This window comes from Trachinotus anak, unplaced genomic scaffold (genome assembly GCF_046630095.1).
Source record: "Trachinotus anak isolate AG129_WGS33_773 ecotype Australia unplaced genomic scaffold, CSIRO_AGI_Tana_v1 ptg000032l, whole genome shotgun sequence".
In the NCBI taxonomy this organism is placed as follows: Eukaryota; Metazoa; Chordata; class Actinopteri; order Carangiformes; family Carangidae; genus Trachinotus; species Trachinotus anak.
Window position 1 is genome coordinate 12,603,896 of NW_027273883.1, and position 17,975 is coordinate 12,621,870.

The window sequence follows — 17,975 nt, forward strand, 5'->3', positions numbered from 1 at the left end:
ATGAAAGTGAGTACAAGTCAGAACAAGGTGCATGGTGGAAGGAAACAGAGGAGGGAGGAAAATGTGCTGAGAAAGCCAATAGGGACCAATAAAGTTTTTAACTGATTGCTCATTAATGAGAGAGGGAGAGGGGGGAGGGGGAGAGGGGGGAAGGGGGAGGATGAAGAGGAGTGAATCACCTCCTCCTCCTCCTCTGGGATGTTGCTGCTTTTAAACTGTACTTAGAGCAGCATTTAGGAGTGACTGGGCATATATTCAGAATTGGCGGAGGGTGTCTTTATCAAATTTATGTTATGGATTTTGGCAACCATTCCCATGTAAAATGATTGACTATGAAATAATGCAAACACTTTGTGATGATTGAATTTGGCTAATTGGTGTATTGGCACAGCTGTACTCAAACCTCCAGCCCCGAGGCTATTAATTTGGCTTTAAACAGTTTCATCGTAGTGCCAGAACGGTGGCTCACTATAGGAGCCATTCACTGTGCACTTCAATGTCATGCTGAGCTCCTTTTGTGTGTGTTACTGGTGGGGCTGCTGAGAGATGCAATACAGCTCAGGTAATAAATCTGAGATACTCTCCTCCTCTGGAAACTCAGTCCTCCACCTGCTCTGTGTTGACAGCTCACGCAGAGCTGTTTGTTCAGAGGAGAGGCAAACCGACTCATACAAACAGAGCAGGAGAGTGGGATGCAGAAAACGTGTCTTTGGTATCAAGGGGGGCACCGCCATGCGTGGATGCAGTTGTCGCACGAATTTGCACACACATCTGCATACACACAGAGCAAAACAAACCCACTCGCACATCAAGTGGTGAGGTACGAACCCTGCTGCAGACCTGATGCAGTGACCACACATACTCGTGAAGCTCGCCGTCTCTCCAGCTCTCACACACACATCTCACCGTTCACTTACACTGCTGCTGCTTGTGCAGTGCTGCCAATTCTGTATTGTGTTTGCTCATGTGGAAGAAAAACAAGAGAGGGTGAGAATATAGAAGAGAGGAGTAATGATATATGAGCTTATACGCTGTATTATAATAGAGTTTAATTAAAAAATGTCAAAGAACTAGTGAAATGAAAAAAAGGCTATGACTACATAATAATGCAATAATTATGTGGTTTACACACTCATTTCTGGTGTGTCAGCTTTTCACACTCTAACAGTGAGAGGCAATAGGAACATCCCACAGGTTGCCAGCCTGTCTCAGGTTTTCCACCATCACAGTCCTCATGACTGCATGTTTTTACAATGTAGGAGGAAATTGTATAATATCCACCAGTAACAGGGGGAATAACCCGCAGCCACATTAACCCTCCTATCCTAATATTTCTTATCTTTGTTTAATGTTTAATCTCTAAACCTCAATTTTAGCTACAACTCAACAACAAAATCAACACATTTTTTTTTAAATTTTTTTTTAGGGACATGACTTTTTCCTTAAATTGTGCTTCAAGCTACTCATCAGCTTCTTCTCCTCATGTAATGAAGGTTTGGTATGAAGCGGATCGACACTGTCCGATCGCTTGCAAGATGTCTCTCAGGAGAGTGTCTTAGCTTTTCAAAATGCAGATGTTCCAACATTATATCCCACACCACCAACAGTCAATACCTATTAATTACTGGGTGCACACTCGTGATGCAGGTCGATATAAAACTGCCATTTCACTGACTGTTGGGTAATTGTCTCCCAGATCTCATTAAAAGACGCTGGAGTTGGGGAGAGATGAGGAAGGTAATGAGGAGAGAGGAAGAAAGGAAATGGACACAAAGGGAGAGCAGGGGAATGAGTGTAGAATGATCTTTTACAGGATGAATGGCAGTCTGCTGGGGGGGGGGGGGGGGGGGGGGGGCTTGTGTGTAATGTCATGATTTTGGCAGGCAGCTCCCACATAATGGTGCTGTCTCAAGTTCCAACCCAACATTACGTGTGAAGCTAAAACACCAAAAACTTTGCATCAATAAATCAGTTTATTTAAAAGAATATGTTACAATTTATTACAGTAAGCGACGTAACCAAACACTTTGTCTTAAATTTTACATTTCAACATGTCAAAAGAACCTGCAGGGTGTCAATCTCTCTCCTCTCCTCTGCGTATCTCTTTGAAAGCCAGACCATATCAGGTGAAAAACTTAATGCAGAATTTAACAGTGTATCCTACTGATATAAATAATGCAAATGACTCTTGACTTTAGTCAGAATGAGCGAGAGAATGAGAGAGAGGTGAGGCAAAGGGAGCACACACCTGAAGGTGGGCAGATCAGACAATGTCAGACAATCGACTGCTTCAGACATGGTTCACTAAACAGAGAAGAATCCTGGGAAATGCATTCAGCCTTAAGGATTGTGCATTCAATTCAGACCTAAACACATTCAATTAAACCTGTTTTACACATCCACCAAGCTCTGTTGGAGCTCATTAATCACCCAACATGGCTTTTCAGAACAGCACCCTCATCATAACAAGCACTTTTAGTGAGAGCCACTGATGTCAATGTATGACTCTTTACTTGCAGATAAAAAATACTGTTAATATTCTCATTACGAGCCTGATGGGAGTTAGGGCCGGGCGGTAACTGAACATAATTGTTTGTTAAACATTCAGTGGCGTCATATTGTGATTACATAACCCTATCATGTTATTATTTTACACATTTCTGTTGCCAAACTTAATGACTCAGAGCAAGTTTCAGTGAAAAACTAGTTAGAAAATTAGTTAGTGAAGTTTTTGTTTGGTCTCGAGCTAATGTCTTTGCTTTGACCATCAATTTCATAATTTTGCATGTGATTTTGCATAAATCAACAACGTTATGATATACAGTTTACTGACTTTAGGAAAAATCATTCTTATTAATAACATGATAATGATTTAAACCACATCACCCAGCCCTAACAGGAGGGCTCATCTCATAAAAGCTTGTAGCAAGTGAACATGTAATATCTGCAGGATTAAGTAAGAACCACAGCATGTAGTGTGTCAGGGTAGTGACGTAATTAATGACTGATTCAGCATTGCATCATCAGATTATTATTATCATTATTATATTAATCTAAGAATTACAACATTACCTGGGTCCATTTAGAGGGACAGTTTATTACATTACACTGCAGTTATGTGATCAGTTGCTACGTGCCTTTAGTGAATGTGTGCGGTCTTCCTGTTTATCATGTTGATGGAGAGTGCAAGCTGCTGTTTTTTTTTGCTCAGAAATCCTCATCCCACTTAACCTGAATCTGGAGTGCATGACAGTACAGGAACATACCAGCCACAGAGATAAATAGCGCTGCGAGGAAAGTCCATCTGAAATACAGGCCTGTAATAAATCCTGCGGGAGCTCTCAGGAACAAAGTAATCACTGGTAACCAGAAAGCAGGTAGGGAGAGGAGGACCCCTGCTGTTTCGCCTGGGTAATACACACTAAACACAGTGTACTACACTGTCACCTGGCTGGTCATTGCTCCGGATCACTGCTGCTATACAATGGCCTAAAACATTTGCATGGAGAGTTAACATAATATAACATACACAGAAGTTTAATGCATGGTTCTGCACACACCATTTGATGATGCAGTGCATTATCATACTCTGGTCAGTCAAATATGACTGTAAACTAAATAAGACCAGGCTTATTCCAGTATTATGCCCACTACCTGCTTCTTAGGTTACATTTCCCACATCTAGAGGTTGGTAATACTGTAGGATAAAGTGCAACATTAGTCTAAAGTCTAAAATATGTTCTTGCTCATGTGTTCAACCATCACAGCTGTTTGCTATGTGTACCCAAATCTCTAAAAAATGTGTCTAACAGTCCAAAATGTCTGATTTCTCTCTCCCTTCTCTCATTTGCCACATTATAATGTTATAGTTTTCTTTTATAAATGTAGATTTAATGCCAAACAGATGAAAATTTATGTATGTTCAGCTATGACTTACATTCTGAGGGCTTCACTCTGGTTGGCCTCTTGAATTAAAGGGCCCCCCTCATACACAGTTAGAGAAGACACTGCTATTCTAATCCATAAATTGAGAAGCTAAGTGTCTCCCTGTGGTCAACCCTTAGTATTGCTGATCAGTGTTACCTGTTTTCCCCTGTATGAGCACTAACAGCTTTCACATTCCCTTGTTAGTCCACCATGAATTCATTATTTGCTTCTGCCTTCGTGTCCAAGTAGGACCACTTCAGAGAAAGAGGCTCAAAGCCTCCTTGTTTGCATGTCACATTCCACTTCAGGTCCCTGCCAATAAGACAAAAAAAGGCTTGCTTGAATCTGTGACTTCAAGTCTGGAGATGCCTCATTTCTTTTTGACAGAGCTCTGCTTAATGCATGATTATGATGTGCTAGATTCAAGAGTTCCTGGTTCACGTGTGTATAGCTTTTTATGCTTCTGTTTATTTGATTTTTTTTCATTTGCAGATGTTTGTTGTTTGTATGTATCGGGATAGTTCCCAGGTTGTAGTTGACGGAGTGTAAATGATGACCGTTTAGTTAATAGCTGAGTGTTGCTGGGTGTAGGGCTGGATGAGGGCCAAAACTGAGCTGAGTCGATGACGACGGTGTGTAGTTAAGAGGTAACAATCTCCCTTCCTAGGTGCCTCCATCCCTTCTGTGCCTCAGCAGCTGGAAAATATTCTGCAACAGAAAAAGCAATCAGGACGACAGAAACCAAGGCACAAACTCAGAGTCAGAAAACAGAGCAGTTCACCCAGGCTAATTGCTGGGTCAGAGACTGGACAGAGGCAGGCAAAGCCTTACCTTGCCACACATACCATCTTTACTGCAGTTCTTATTGTCCTTGTCTGTAGCCTCCTCTTCAACCTGCACACGCAGATGCACAGCAGCAATGAGTAAAGGGGCACAAGTAAATGGCTCTTAATAGAGTAGGCTGGTCAGTCAGCAAGTAGAGGGTCCTTACCTCCTTCCTCCACTTCAGCTCACAGAAGACTCTCTCGAAGCACTCATGCATGTAGTTAAACTGAGGATTGTGCGTTCACAGCGAACACGGAGAGAAACACACATTTAGGTTCAAAAAGAGAAACAAGATAGTTTTACATAGTTTACTATAAAGGAATAGTTCAACATTTTGGTTAAATTTGTTATTTGCTTTCTGGTGAAGAGGCAGATGAGAAGATCGATACTCTTGTTTCTGTACTGTAAATATATGGTCATTTTACAGAGGGTTTTGTGCTGGACCATTTCTTGGCTGGGACCATTAACTTCCTTGAGTCTCTCTGCAGAAAGTGAAGCAAGCACATTTCCCAAAATGTCAAACTATTCGTTTAAATTACAGCAGTACTCATCTTGACCATTTTTATTTTACTTAGACAGGAAAAGGCAGTTCTTGTGGAACAGAACAGGAATTCAAATATTGTATACCTAGACACTATAATAAGTTGTTATTTACATGTTGTTAAGAATAGAGTAGAGAGTAGAAGAGTCAGAAAGGTGGTTATTCAAATCAGGTAAAACAGAACACTTGACACATCTCACAGCGAGATTACCCAAACTGAAAGTAAATTTCCATCACATTACCTTAATTTTCCCAATTAGTGTTTCTCTATGACTGTAGGAGCCCCATTTTCACCACCATACTGTGAATACCATAGCACCTGTGTAATAACGTTTGTATGATACTCACATAAGGTGTAAATATCTTGACCCAGCGTGGTTTCTTCTCTCCCCGTGCATATTCAAAGCAGAAGGCCATGCCCTCTTCATCTGTGTCCCACCTCTGCATCTCCCCCCACTCAAATGCAATCACTTGGTTCTGCAAAAACATTGAGGCTTAATTACACTCCCTCCATTATATACAAAAACTATGATTACACAAAGTCGAACACAGTATCAAACAGTCGCCCTTGCCTCGAGTGTCCCTTCCTCAGTGCAGGCGTGCAGCTTGAAGTGGTGAATGCTGATGGCTGTGATGACGTGGCCTTTACGTCGAGAGTCACAGGAACAGTGGGGGAATATGATCTCGTTGTAGCCCTCGCACCCCCTCAACAAACTCAGATACTGAGAGAGAAAGAGGCAGAGGAGACACGATGGATGTTTAACTAACTAATCTTTACAGCCACAAAGCAGAGTACAGTCAGACGCTATCGTAATGAAAACATATAGTATAATAATTCTCTGCAGCCTAAGTCTGAAAATATGGTGTGAGTATTTACCTGCTGGGTTTAACGTATCCAAAGGGAGGGTAATTTATATATGTTTTCAGACAGAAGAGAACTGACTCACTTTGTCCATGCTTATTTTTTTCCATTAATAATCATTGTCTGTGACACTCCAGTCAACCCTAAACTCTCACTGTTCGACTATCTCCATCTCCAGGAGAATCTGCACCTTTTCCACTTTGTAATATCACACACAGTGAAGGGAGACTGAAAAGGTAGGTGAGACGGGCTGACTTAAGACAATGAACTATAACAAGAGTGTGTGTGTGTGTGTGTGTGTGTGTGTGTGTGGGTGTGTGTGTGTTGTGTAAGTTATTTGGGAACACAGTGTGCTGTGTCATTTGTGGCCATGTGAGAGACTGACCGTGGACATCTTCTTCTGCTCTGCCAGCTTCTGCAGTTGGTAGGACTTCTGCTCTGCTTTGATGAAGCCTTTCTTCACATCATCCACAGCCTGCACAAACAGGGACAGATAGGGTACACTGTCAAAAAAACAAAACAAAAAAAAAAAAACACACACACCACGGAGAAAGACAGACATATGCACGTACCTGGTGAAAGAAATAGTTGACAGCAAGCTGGTTGTCATTGAGCAGAATTTCTTCTTCTGTGGTGAAGAGCCACTTGCGCAGGGTGAGGCAGGTTCCTGGGATGGCTGAGGTATAGTTCTGTACATACAGTTTGTGGGGGAACTCGTTGGGGGCAAGTTTACGCACTGAAGAAGACAGGCCGAGAAAAAGAGAAGGAGGGGTAGAATGAGATATGAGGAGACACATTCCTATGTGGTGAAGTCAGCAAAAATAAACAGCAAAATACTACATTTCTGCATCGTATTTACACAATTCTTTATTTAAAAAAATTCCAAGAATGTGATATGTTTTGATTTGCTTTCATTGCATGAAAAGAAATGTGTATGTTCAAACAGGCTACAGATATGGGAATAAAAGGTCAGTGATAACTTATAGCACATGCATTAAATCTTTTTTTTTTTAAGTCCTACTAGAAGATAACCAGTGTGGAAAGGCTAGAGGACGTGGAGTGATTCATCATCTTGTTTTGACTTTAAGAAGAATTCTATGCATGTCCCTCTCCACATCACCCAGGGATACATAATGCTTAACTTTTGAGTTGCTCTCCGCCTGGAAGAAATACATTTGGCAAAACATTATCAACTCTGGATTTCACTGCTACTGTACTGCTGCTTCCGTCTTTGCAGTAACAAACAGAGCACACGGTTCACAGAGAATAAATTCAGTGGTGCTACTTGTAATATAGCTTCATTTAGTTGCCTTCTTTTAAAACTGGCATATCCTTGTACCACACTAGGCTTGGGAACTGAAGACAAGTTGAAGTTGTGCTTCAGTAAAGACGGAAAACATTTTCAGTGTGGGAAAAATGTATGAGCATACACACAAACTCAGGCCTCAGTTCTAAGTTCTTACTCACTGAAGGTGTGGTTGATGACCTCAAATAGAGCAAAGTAGCTGGCTGTTACACTGTCCATCCCTAGTTTCATTACCACAGCCTGAAAGAGACAGAGACAGAGACAGCGTGAGAGAGGGTGAAACAGAGCAAAGCATTGCAATAAGAGTGTAATAAGGTGACAGTTACAATGGTTAATATTTATACAGGCCTGTGTATGTGTTTACCTGGTAGACTTGGTCTGTAGTAGAGTTTTTGCGAACTCTGACAGTGAGTGTGGTTTTATCCGGCATGGCTATTCTCAACTCCACATCTGACACACCATTATAGTTCTAGTTTAAGAGAGGGAGAGTACAGTATAGTGCGTCACAGGCAGAGGACTACAAAAACAGACACAAATGGGTTTTTCTATTTACCTCATCTGATTCAGACAGGAACTCCTGCATGATGTCACTTTCTCCAATTACCCGTACAGAGCACACTGAAGATAAAACACACATAATATCATATGAAGACTTTCAATGTGTGTGAAATAACAGTGTCTACAATGACATAAACTGTGTATTTATAAACTTATGAGTGGACAGTATTCCTCCAAGATCATTCCACACTTTTTACCCTATCACTTTGCCTTAATTTCTCCATTCTTGAAGACCTTTTCCCTCACCTTTCTCTAAGTATTCTTCCAAACCTCTGCGTCGTGCATCCAACTGCTGCTCCGAGAGGGAAAATGGCCATTTACCAGGCAGTTTGGGGAATGTAAAGTTGGCAAACTCCCGCCTAAGGTTTTGGTGTAGGATCACAAACTCCCGATAACGCTTGGAGCACAGCTGCCTGCCTGCCATGTACACATTATATACCTGGAAGGAGAGAATACAGTGATGAAAATCAAAGCCCTGAAGCAATGACAGTCAAGTCAATTGGTTTCCAAATAAAAATATTTTACTGTCACGACAATTATTTCTAATTCTCGGTTGGAACATTAGTCTGATCACAGCCTAGATAAAGACACATTAAAGATGTGGATGCTGCTAGTCAGGCCTATGTTGTGATCTGCAGCATCTGATTATAAAACTTCCTCTTTAATCATGATTACTTCCTTTCATCCAGTCCTTTTTTACACCACACCTGTTTACTGACCAATCCTCTGATCTCAACTTTCACTTCATCAATTTATGGTTCCAAATTCATCCTCCCCCTCTCATAAGCCATTTAACCGAAAGTGCACGCACCACAAACTTTTCCTGGTTGAGCTCAGTGTGTTTGTAGCTGGGCACAGAAATAGGGACAGCCTGTTTGTCAGAGTAGTCGTAGCAGGATTGAGCTGAACCGTCATCCCCGGGATCCAAGCAGTCAGCCTCCTGGGGTGGGACGGGCAGCACGGCCAGCACCAGCTCTCTCTCCCCGGCCCGGATCAGGTCAACCACCTGCTTATGGGTCGCACCCTCTACATTCACTCCATTTCTGTTAAATGGAGAAAGAGATGAGAATATTTCATTATATACTGAAACAAATCTAATGTTCAATGAAATATTCAGTTTTTCATAAGGGTATTATTTACATTGTTTGTGTCTATGGCACATTTGAGGCTGTAGTTTGTATTAGACTACAGTAATTCATACATTATAAGAAAAATTTTACCATTTAATACAAAATACAATCGTACTTCAAACTACACCTTCAAAATTACCATAGACTTGCATCAATACATCTGTGACCACAACAATGACAATTTGGTAGGTTTTACAAAGGTAGCATTTATACAGGGTTATTGTATTCAGACAACCCGTCATCATTTTGCATTGTGAGTTTATCTCATGGGGCAAGGCCAAAGATTGAATTATGTGATGCTGAGAAAATGGATTGTAAGAATTACTGAAAGACCTAAATAGCACATAAATTCTCAAAGAAATGGCACAAAGTGAATAATGATAGCAGATGGGCTACAACAATATGGAAACAGCTTCTGTTTATGCATGCACAGAGGCAGATGATTTGTCCTCAGAATCACTCTGGGCTCACGTCTCCCCCCTCCGGAGTAAGACCATTTGTTTATGGCACTAGCACAGCTGAACATTAGCAACACCGGGTGTGTGCACTTTGGCAGCCGTGTGCCAGAGGCATGACAGTGTTGATGACAGTGCTGCAGCAACCTCACCTCAAAACAGCCACAGCATCTTTTCTAAAAGCTGTCAGCATAATCTCCAAAACATATTCCAATGTTATGGATAGGCTGGCAGATAAAGGCACCATTTAAACCATGCCAGAATGAGGTAGAGTAAATGAAATTATCCTGTACTTTACAATTTGTGCTAATGTAATGGATTTTTGCTGTATAACCAGGAGCTTGCAAATATTAGCATGAATACAAAGCTGGCTAAACTTCTATTTGAACATTTTCCAAAGACCAGAAAAGATGGCAGTGCCTCAAATGTTATTTGAATAACTTGAATACAACCCAGCCAATATCTTGGGAGAAATAATAAACTTAATTTGTGTGGAATAAAGATAGGCTCTTATCTTTTAATATGATGGCTGCCTTCCTCTATTACTTTGTAATCTATGTTGATAAGATAAATAAACACTAAAATGCTGTTAAAATATACTTTGAACTTCTTAAACAGGTAAAACTCAATTCTTGAGTCTATTTAACTAGCCAGCCAAGTCCTCCATGTCCATGCTGCCTAATACCACAAACTGCCATCATTTTTAAATAGCTTATTAGGGCTATAATGGTATGCAAAGGGTTTGTGTATCCTAATCCTAATCATATGATCCTCACAGCATTCACATTTTGTGCGTGAACATACCTACAATTTTGCACAGTCTTATTGTGTGAGTTAACTCATTTCCAGAGAGGCTGACAAGTGTTTTGCCATCTCTTCCTAATGATGGCTGGTGAGTTGACAATGTACAATGAGTGCTATTGGCAACCAGTGAGGGATCACATCCTTGAGGTTGTATGCCTGCACCAATCAGCCAAGTTGCAGGAAATATGGTCACAACCTCTCCTTCCTAAGTTACAGCATTGAGCAATGGCCAGAAGTGTTTTTGCAGAACATTATGATGTCACAGTGAAGTTGACCTTTGACTGTTTGCATATAAACTGTCAGTTACTTCATCATTGTATCCTGTTAGATATTTGTCTTAAATGGTGTAATAATTAGCGTATGAATTTATGAGTTATGGCCTAAAACGTGTTTTGTGAGGTCACCTTTGACCTTTGACCACCAAATTATAATCACTTCATCCTTAAGTCCAAGTAAATGTTTGTGCCAGATGCAATGAAATGCCCTCAGAGCGTTACTAATACATCACATTCACAAAAACGTGAGGTTACCATGACCTTGAACTTTGACCACCAAAATCTAATCAGTTCATCCTTGAATTCCAATGAATGTTCCTGCCAAATTCAAAGAAATTGCCTCATGTCATTACTGAGATATCATGTTCACAAGCCCTGGCTGTTGCTGGCATGGAGGAATAAAAAAGTGGCTGGCAAAACCTTATGTATTGGAGGCAACATGTGTGTTTATTTCTTATTGTAGCACTGCTACAACACTGTCAGACTCCAAGTGGACAGTTTACAAAGACAAGTGTCAAAATCAATGTTGCAGTAGCAAAGACATAACCTTTTCATATTCCATGCATTCTTCCTCCTTGCCTTGCCAAAACATGCTGCCTACATTAACAACAATACAACGTGACTGTGTAATGTACTCTTGGATTGTTAGCCTCAAGCAGAGATTAAGAGAAGGCTGCAGGGGTGTGCTAAACTCAATTACTAACTCCACACTGCTACATTTTTGTCATTTTCAAACTTGTATTCTTCAGCCCTAAAGGACACTGACTGTTGTGACATCACTTAAGGCAATTGATCAGACCTCACACAGCTCCCTCTGGTGCCGCAAAAGGCTTTGTACAACTGGTTCACATATGCGGTAGCACTCCCTTAGCCCTGTTAATGGACTTTGATTTGTAAAATCAGTGTACTTTATATGTTCCTCACCAACCCACTTCTCCTCTAGTGTTGCCTCTGCTTTACCTCCACTCAGCACATTCTCCTCTCTGAAGGTTAATGATGCCACTGATTCACTCATCTCTACTCTGAACTCATGCCTGAACAGACTGTGTCCTTTATCTACGAGGCCTGCTCGATCCAACCAATCCCACCCATGGTTGAATGACACCCTCCGTTCACAGCGCACCAAACTCAGAGCTGCTGAAAGAAAATGGCTCCAATCCAAACTAGCCGATGATCTCAAAAGCTACCACACACTCTTATCCTCCTTCTCAACCAGCATTTCTGCTGCAAAGACTGCTTTCTACAATGACAAAGTCAACAGTGTGACTGACACCCAGAAACTTTTCTCCACCTTCAAATCACTACTCAACCCTCCGCCTTCCCCTACCTGCCTTACCGCCAATACATTTGCATCATTCTTTACAGGCAAAGTGGCAGCAATCAGCAGCCAATTCTCAGTCCAGCCTGCTCTCCACCCAACTCCTAGCACTGTAACATGTAGCAGTCCTACTACATGTCTCTCTGTACCTCAGCTGGGTGGCACTGAATCAGCTACTGCACTTTCGCAACCAAACACAATTGCTAGCACCTCCTTTTCTGGCTTTACACCCCTCTCTGAGAGTATGGTATCCAAACTGTTGACATGTAGCCGTCCTACTACATGCTCGTTGGACCCTATACCAACAAACCTCCTCCAAACCATTAGCCCAACCATCACGCCAGCTATCACACATGTGATAAATGAATCACTGACCTCCGGCACTTTTCCCACTGCATTCAAAGCAGCTTGGGTAACACCTCTACTCAAGAAACCCTCTCTCAACCCTGCTGAGGTCGAGAATTATCGCCCTGTCTCGCTTCTTCCATTCCTATCAAAAACTATTGAACGGGTAGCGGCTAAACAACTCTCAGAATTCCTCCTACAGAGCAATCTTCTTGATCCAAATCAATCTGGTTTCAAGAGCAGTCATTCAACCGAAACTGCCCTGTTGTCTGTGACAGAAGCCTTAAAAGAAGCAAGAGCAGCTGCAACATCCTCTGTCCTCATTCTACTTGACTTATCAGCTGCCTTTGACACAGTTAACCATCGCATCCTCCTCTCTACTCTCTCTAACATGGGCATCTCTGGCTTGGCTCTTTCCTGGTTTGAATCCTACCTGACAGGGCGCTCATTCAGCGTATCCTGGCTTGGACAGTCGTCCACCTCACATCACCTCACCACAGGGGTCCCCCAGGGCTCAGTGCTGGGGCCCCTACTATTTGCTATCTACACCGCCTCCCTGGGTCCGATCATTCGCTCACATGGCTTTTCCTATCACTGCTACGCAGATGACACTCAGCTGTATCTGTCATTTCCTCCTGATGACCCCTCGATCTCTGCACGGGTCTCTGAGTGCCTCTCAGACATTGCCACATGGATGAAGGCACATCACCTCCAGCTGAATCTTTCAAAAACTGAACTGCTGGTTCTCCCAGCTAAACCTACAATACACCATGACATCAACATCAAAACTGATTCCCTATGGCTCGCCCCCACCAAGGTGGTGAGAAACGTAGGGGTTATGATTGATGACCAACTAACCTTTTCTCAATCATGTCGCCTCAGTTGCCCGGTCATGCCGCTATGCACTGAAATAGCGGAAAAATCAGACCTTACCTAACTCAACATACTACTCAACTCATGACACATGGTCATCTCAAAACTAGACTACTGTAATGCCCTCCTGACGGGCCTCCCAGCCCGCTCAGTGCAACCACTTCGGATGATCCAAAATGCGGCGGCGCGCCTGGTCTACAACCAACCCAAAAGGTCACATGTCACCCCACTGCTCATCGAGCTCCAATGGCTACCTGTTGCAGCCCGCATTAAGTTCAAATCTCTAATGCTTGCCTACAAAGTTGTCTCTGGTACTGCACCTACCTACCTGAACGCCCTGGTACAGGAATATGCTTCCTTGCGACCGCTGCACTCCTCTAACGAACGACGCCTGGCTCTGCCACCTATTCGTTCAAGGCAATCCAAACTCTTTTCTCACGTTGTCCCCCGTTGGTGGAATGCATTACCACTTCCTACCAGAGCAGGGGCGTCCCTCTCTACCTTTAAAAGACTCTTGAAGACCCAACTCTTCAGAGAGCACCTTCTCTCCTCGCACTACATGACAAATCTACAAATCTACACTTAAAGAATCGTCACTAGCACTTATTGCTGCGCTAACACTTCTTATCGCACTTAACCTTGATTGTTCCCCTTTCTGTAAGTCGCTTTGGATAAAAGCGTCTGCTAAATGACTAAATGTAAATGTAAATGTAAATGTTCCTGTCATAAAGTTACCCAACCATTCCTGGTGTATAACGGGATGCAACTAGACAAGTGGCTGTCCCAAGCATAACATCCAACTGTCCACAGGAACATAGACTAACAACTATCCACAGGAACATAGACTAACAATTCAGGACAGCAAATGCTTCAGATAGAACTAGTAACTGACAGCTGAGCTGTTATGTCAGGCATTATGTCATGACATGGCTTACATTGGCAGGGTAACAGAGGACTAAAGCACAGTGGACACAAGCTCTCTAATAACAGAATGGCAAGAATGGCTACACATGAGTATACAACCAATGGACGCCTTCTGAGCTGGGGCCCAAATAACAAAGCTGAAGCTAGTGTTGATGAGTAAAGATGATGATATAGCTAGAAATATGCAAAGAAGAACAAATAAAACCATCTTGCAGGTGAAGTAAGCAAACAGCAAATGTCACCTAGGACACAAAACACAGACTAAGCATTTGACTGCTCTTTCATTCCAGCAGCTTTATGACTATATTATTATCTCATGATGTAGTGGCTTTTGCACCTGCGCGAACAGCACTACTGAGTGTAATAAACAGCTTTAAAGAGACATTTTCCTACGTGTCCCAGAGTCAAGTTTTTTGTCTAAGGTAATAATTGATGTGTTCATGTCACTGCTGATGAGTTAAGTGTTTTCCATTTTGTACTCTAAACAGGCACATTTAGTTGCATATACAAATGCACATGATGCACACATAAACACATTCAATTATAAGGCTAAGTAAAGAGAGAAGGGGTATTGTTCTGACTGTCTAACATTATACACATACACATTACATGTACATGTTATGCCTTCATCATGAAGCAGGAGGCTGAATAGATTACTCTCCAAAGTCTGAGAAGCGGGAGTTGTTTGTAAATGTGCAAAGAAGTATTGATTGCATTGTGAACAGCAGAGGCTCTATACCACTGCAGCCAGTATGCAGACACTCCACTGTGTGTATACTTGGTTAACGTGTACATACTGTGCCTTTACAGGAAGGTAGAAAGGCTCCATGCACCAAAGTCAAACCTTCAGCTGAAAACAATGAGTGTGTGAAGATCTAGCCATATGTGGGCATTTCTTATCAACTGCATGGGGGACAGAGTAGATGAGACAGTCCCAAATGAGGACAGTAAAGCATTACTAGGAGTGTACAGTGAAGCCTCATAATCTATGGATGAAACTGAGCAAAACAGCTAATAAAAGGGATGAAATTTGTACGTAATATATAAAAGAAGAACACACATACATCTATGAGCTTGCACACAAGTACACAGAAATAATGGGGTCAACAAACTGCCAGGTTACTGCAGACCATCCATTAACAAAGCAGTGTGCAAAAGCCAGCCAATGAGACAGTGAATTTTAGGGAGCAAAGCCAATCAGAATTGAACTGAAGGCATCCCTCCCTTTCTGCATCACCTTATTCCACACACACACACACACACACACACACACAGACAGTGAAGCGCCAGTACTGATGCTGAGCTGTATGCTGCGTGTTGCTCTCCATAGCAACAGAGCCCAACATCAGCAATCCGTCTGCATGCATACTAAGGTGCCAGTGAACGCAACCATCCCAAATGCAGCAGACACACAACATTGCTCACTGATGGTCACACCAAAGCCACGTTTGGTGAATTTACCAAATTTCAGTGATGCCAACTGTAATAAATGAACGTGTTTTAATCTTTCTGCTGAATGTAAGCAAAGCGAGCTATACTGGATGCAGGGTGAATGTATACAAGGGATGACTTGAACATCTTTGGCATGCCGTGGACGAGAGGAATAGGTTTCAGTGTGACGGGAATTCCCAATGATCCCAGGATCTGTCCTCTCTGACACACACAGACACTCCTTTCATCAGGATGAACCATGAAAGAAGATCAGTGAGATAGTGCATGCACACAGGCCGATCCTGGTCCAAACAGGAAGATAGTGATTGATGCTCACAGGTCCTGCTTGCAATGCTTTTCACTGACAATCATCCCCGAGACGAACGAGTCAACTATAGGTTACTTGTTACATGGTTTTGGTTAAGCTAAGGTGGTAGCCACTTACACCTCAAGAATACGGTCCCCCTTCGAAATACCGGCTCTGTCGGCGGCACCTCCCGGTAGAACAGCGCTCACATGCTGCAGTGGAGCGTACAGTTCCCCGTTAATGCTCCGTAGCTGCCCTCCTTCGCTAACTTGTCCCCGAACATTGAAACCATATCCCGAGTCAGACTTCACTATCCGGACAAGCCGCGGGCCTGGAGTAACGGTGGTTGTCGTCTGGCAGCTGCTACCGGTGCCCGGTGTAACGTTACCGCCACCGGAGCCGTTACGAGAGGAAGGGTGAGGCAACGGAGGGACCGCTGAACAAATTCCTTGTCCCTCGACGTCCGCCATTTTTCTACACTATTTGTATCATCCACTCCAATTCAGCTATCATTAAATATCCTACAAACATTAGCTGGCGGTAGCAGGCTAATCGGCTTGGCTAGCTCGCTGACCGAGACACGCCGGAGAAACCCGACAGAGTCCGATGATGCGCAGGACCGCCCCAGGATGCGTTCCATGTGGATCACTTCAGACCCCTTTTCGAGTGTGGATTGGTGAGTTCTTGGATCCTTTGCCTAGGTAGACTACCTAATTTAATGCTGAGCTCCCTTGGGGTCAACGGAAGAATAAAAGATCCGCGTCTAAAGTGGTTCTCTCGGTTTATAAACCTCATTCTCGGATTCGTAATCGTGCACATGGATTTACATAATGCTCTTTTTTTCTTAGCTGACCCAAGGGGGGGCTCCGTAGAAATGAAACAAAGTCAACCAGTGTTATGAAATGGCTTTATTAGCAAATTAAAAAAAAAAAACAGATCTGACTGTGACTATGTGGTTCCCAACCTGAGGACCCCCCCCCCCCCCCCCCCCCCCCCCCCTTAAAGTGAAATACTGGTTTGCTTTATCCATTCAGGTTTCTAAGATCACTTAAATAAAATAGCCTAAGGAGAAGAAGAAGAAGAAAAAAAAAATCACTACTCATATCCATACTGAGGCTATATTTTGTGATCATGCGCTGCCAATTTCATGTGGTCAAAAATGAAAAGGGTGGGAGACAGTGCATCTAGAAGTGACTGTCAAAAAATTAATCAACTATGTTGATTGTCCATGAATTGACTTAAGTCATTTTTCAAGTATAAGTTTTGAGTCAGAGAATCTGATCTATAAAGAAAATAATCAGCAGATTGATTGATAATGAAAATAATAGTTACGGTTGTAAATGCAACAGCCTTGCAAAATAATAAAGTTCATTGTCTGTTTTTGATGACACGCCTTTGGTTTAGCTATCCTGATTTAAAAGTAGTACAAGCTAATGAATCAAATCACTAAAGTTCTTTATCATCAAGGCCGAATTATCAACCATGCAAAATGGGCAATTGCTCAGGGGTCCAAAAGCACCATGTTGAATTTGTTTCAGTTGGTTTGCAAAAGTATTTGCAAAGGTAAGACAGGCAAAACATTTTTACATACACTTGAATCTCTGTCTTGTAGAGAGGCCTTGTGTGACATTCTGACTAGGCTCAAATGGTGCATCTTCCTAAATAACTTGTGTTTACGGCAATTATATTAATTAAATGTATATTTAATTACGGGTAGTATCCAGAGCAGCATTTCTAGTTTCTGGGTGTCTCAGCAAATAATGAAGTTACCTTGTGCAGTCAGGGACAGAGGGACAGAGGACAAACAACACGCAAGAGGAGGGAGCTGGGGGGTCCAAGTTATGGACTGCAATTTGTCCCTCTTCAGCTGTGATGTGACAACTGCAAAGCTAAGAACAACTCTTGTAATGTTTTTTTTTTGGATCCATGTCTCATGAATGCTCTCTATAGGCTCATTTTTAGCCTGTAAATTAGATGTTGTACATCAGTGCACTAACTCCAAAGGGGCACAATCAGAAAGATTAGGCTACATAAGAGCATCTAGTGGCTACATGAGGACAGTACATTATTTACTGAAATCTATATGAACATGTG

At 42.3% G+C, this 17,975-nt stretch overlaps 1 protein-coding gene across 2 annotated transcripts; it reads right to left on the minus strand.

Moving 5' to 3' along the window:
- Positions 1–1,951: 1,951 nt before the first annotated feature.
- Positions 1,952–16,541, minus strand: snx27b (sorting nexin 27b). Of its 2 annotated transcripts, none has more exons than XM_071469904.1 (13): positions 16,020–16,541; positions 8,831–9,062; positions 8,266–8,458; positions 8,015–8,079; positions 7,826–7,930; positions 7,623–7,701; positions 6,728–6,891; positions 6,541–6,630; positions 5,866–6,015; positions 5,642–5,770; positions 4,919–4,978; positions 4,759–4,821; positions 1,952–4,635 (listed from the first exon to the last, which is right to left on the minus strand). In XM_071469904.1, the coding sequence occupies exons 1-13, from the start codon at positions 16,349–16,351 to the stop codon at positions 4,591–4,593; spliced, it is 1,707 nt and encodes a 568-aa protein (XP_071326005.1). In that variant the 5' UTR covers positions 16,352–16,541; the 3' UTR covers positions 1,952–4,590. The 2 variants fall into 2 exon arrangements, with proteins under 2 accessions (XP_071326005.1, XP_071326004.1); XM_071469903.1 differs by having other exon boundaries at positions 4,773–4,821; positions 16,020–16,540.
- Positions 16,542–17,975: the final 1,434 nt, after the last annotated feature.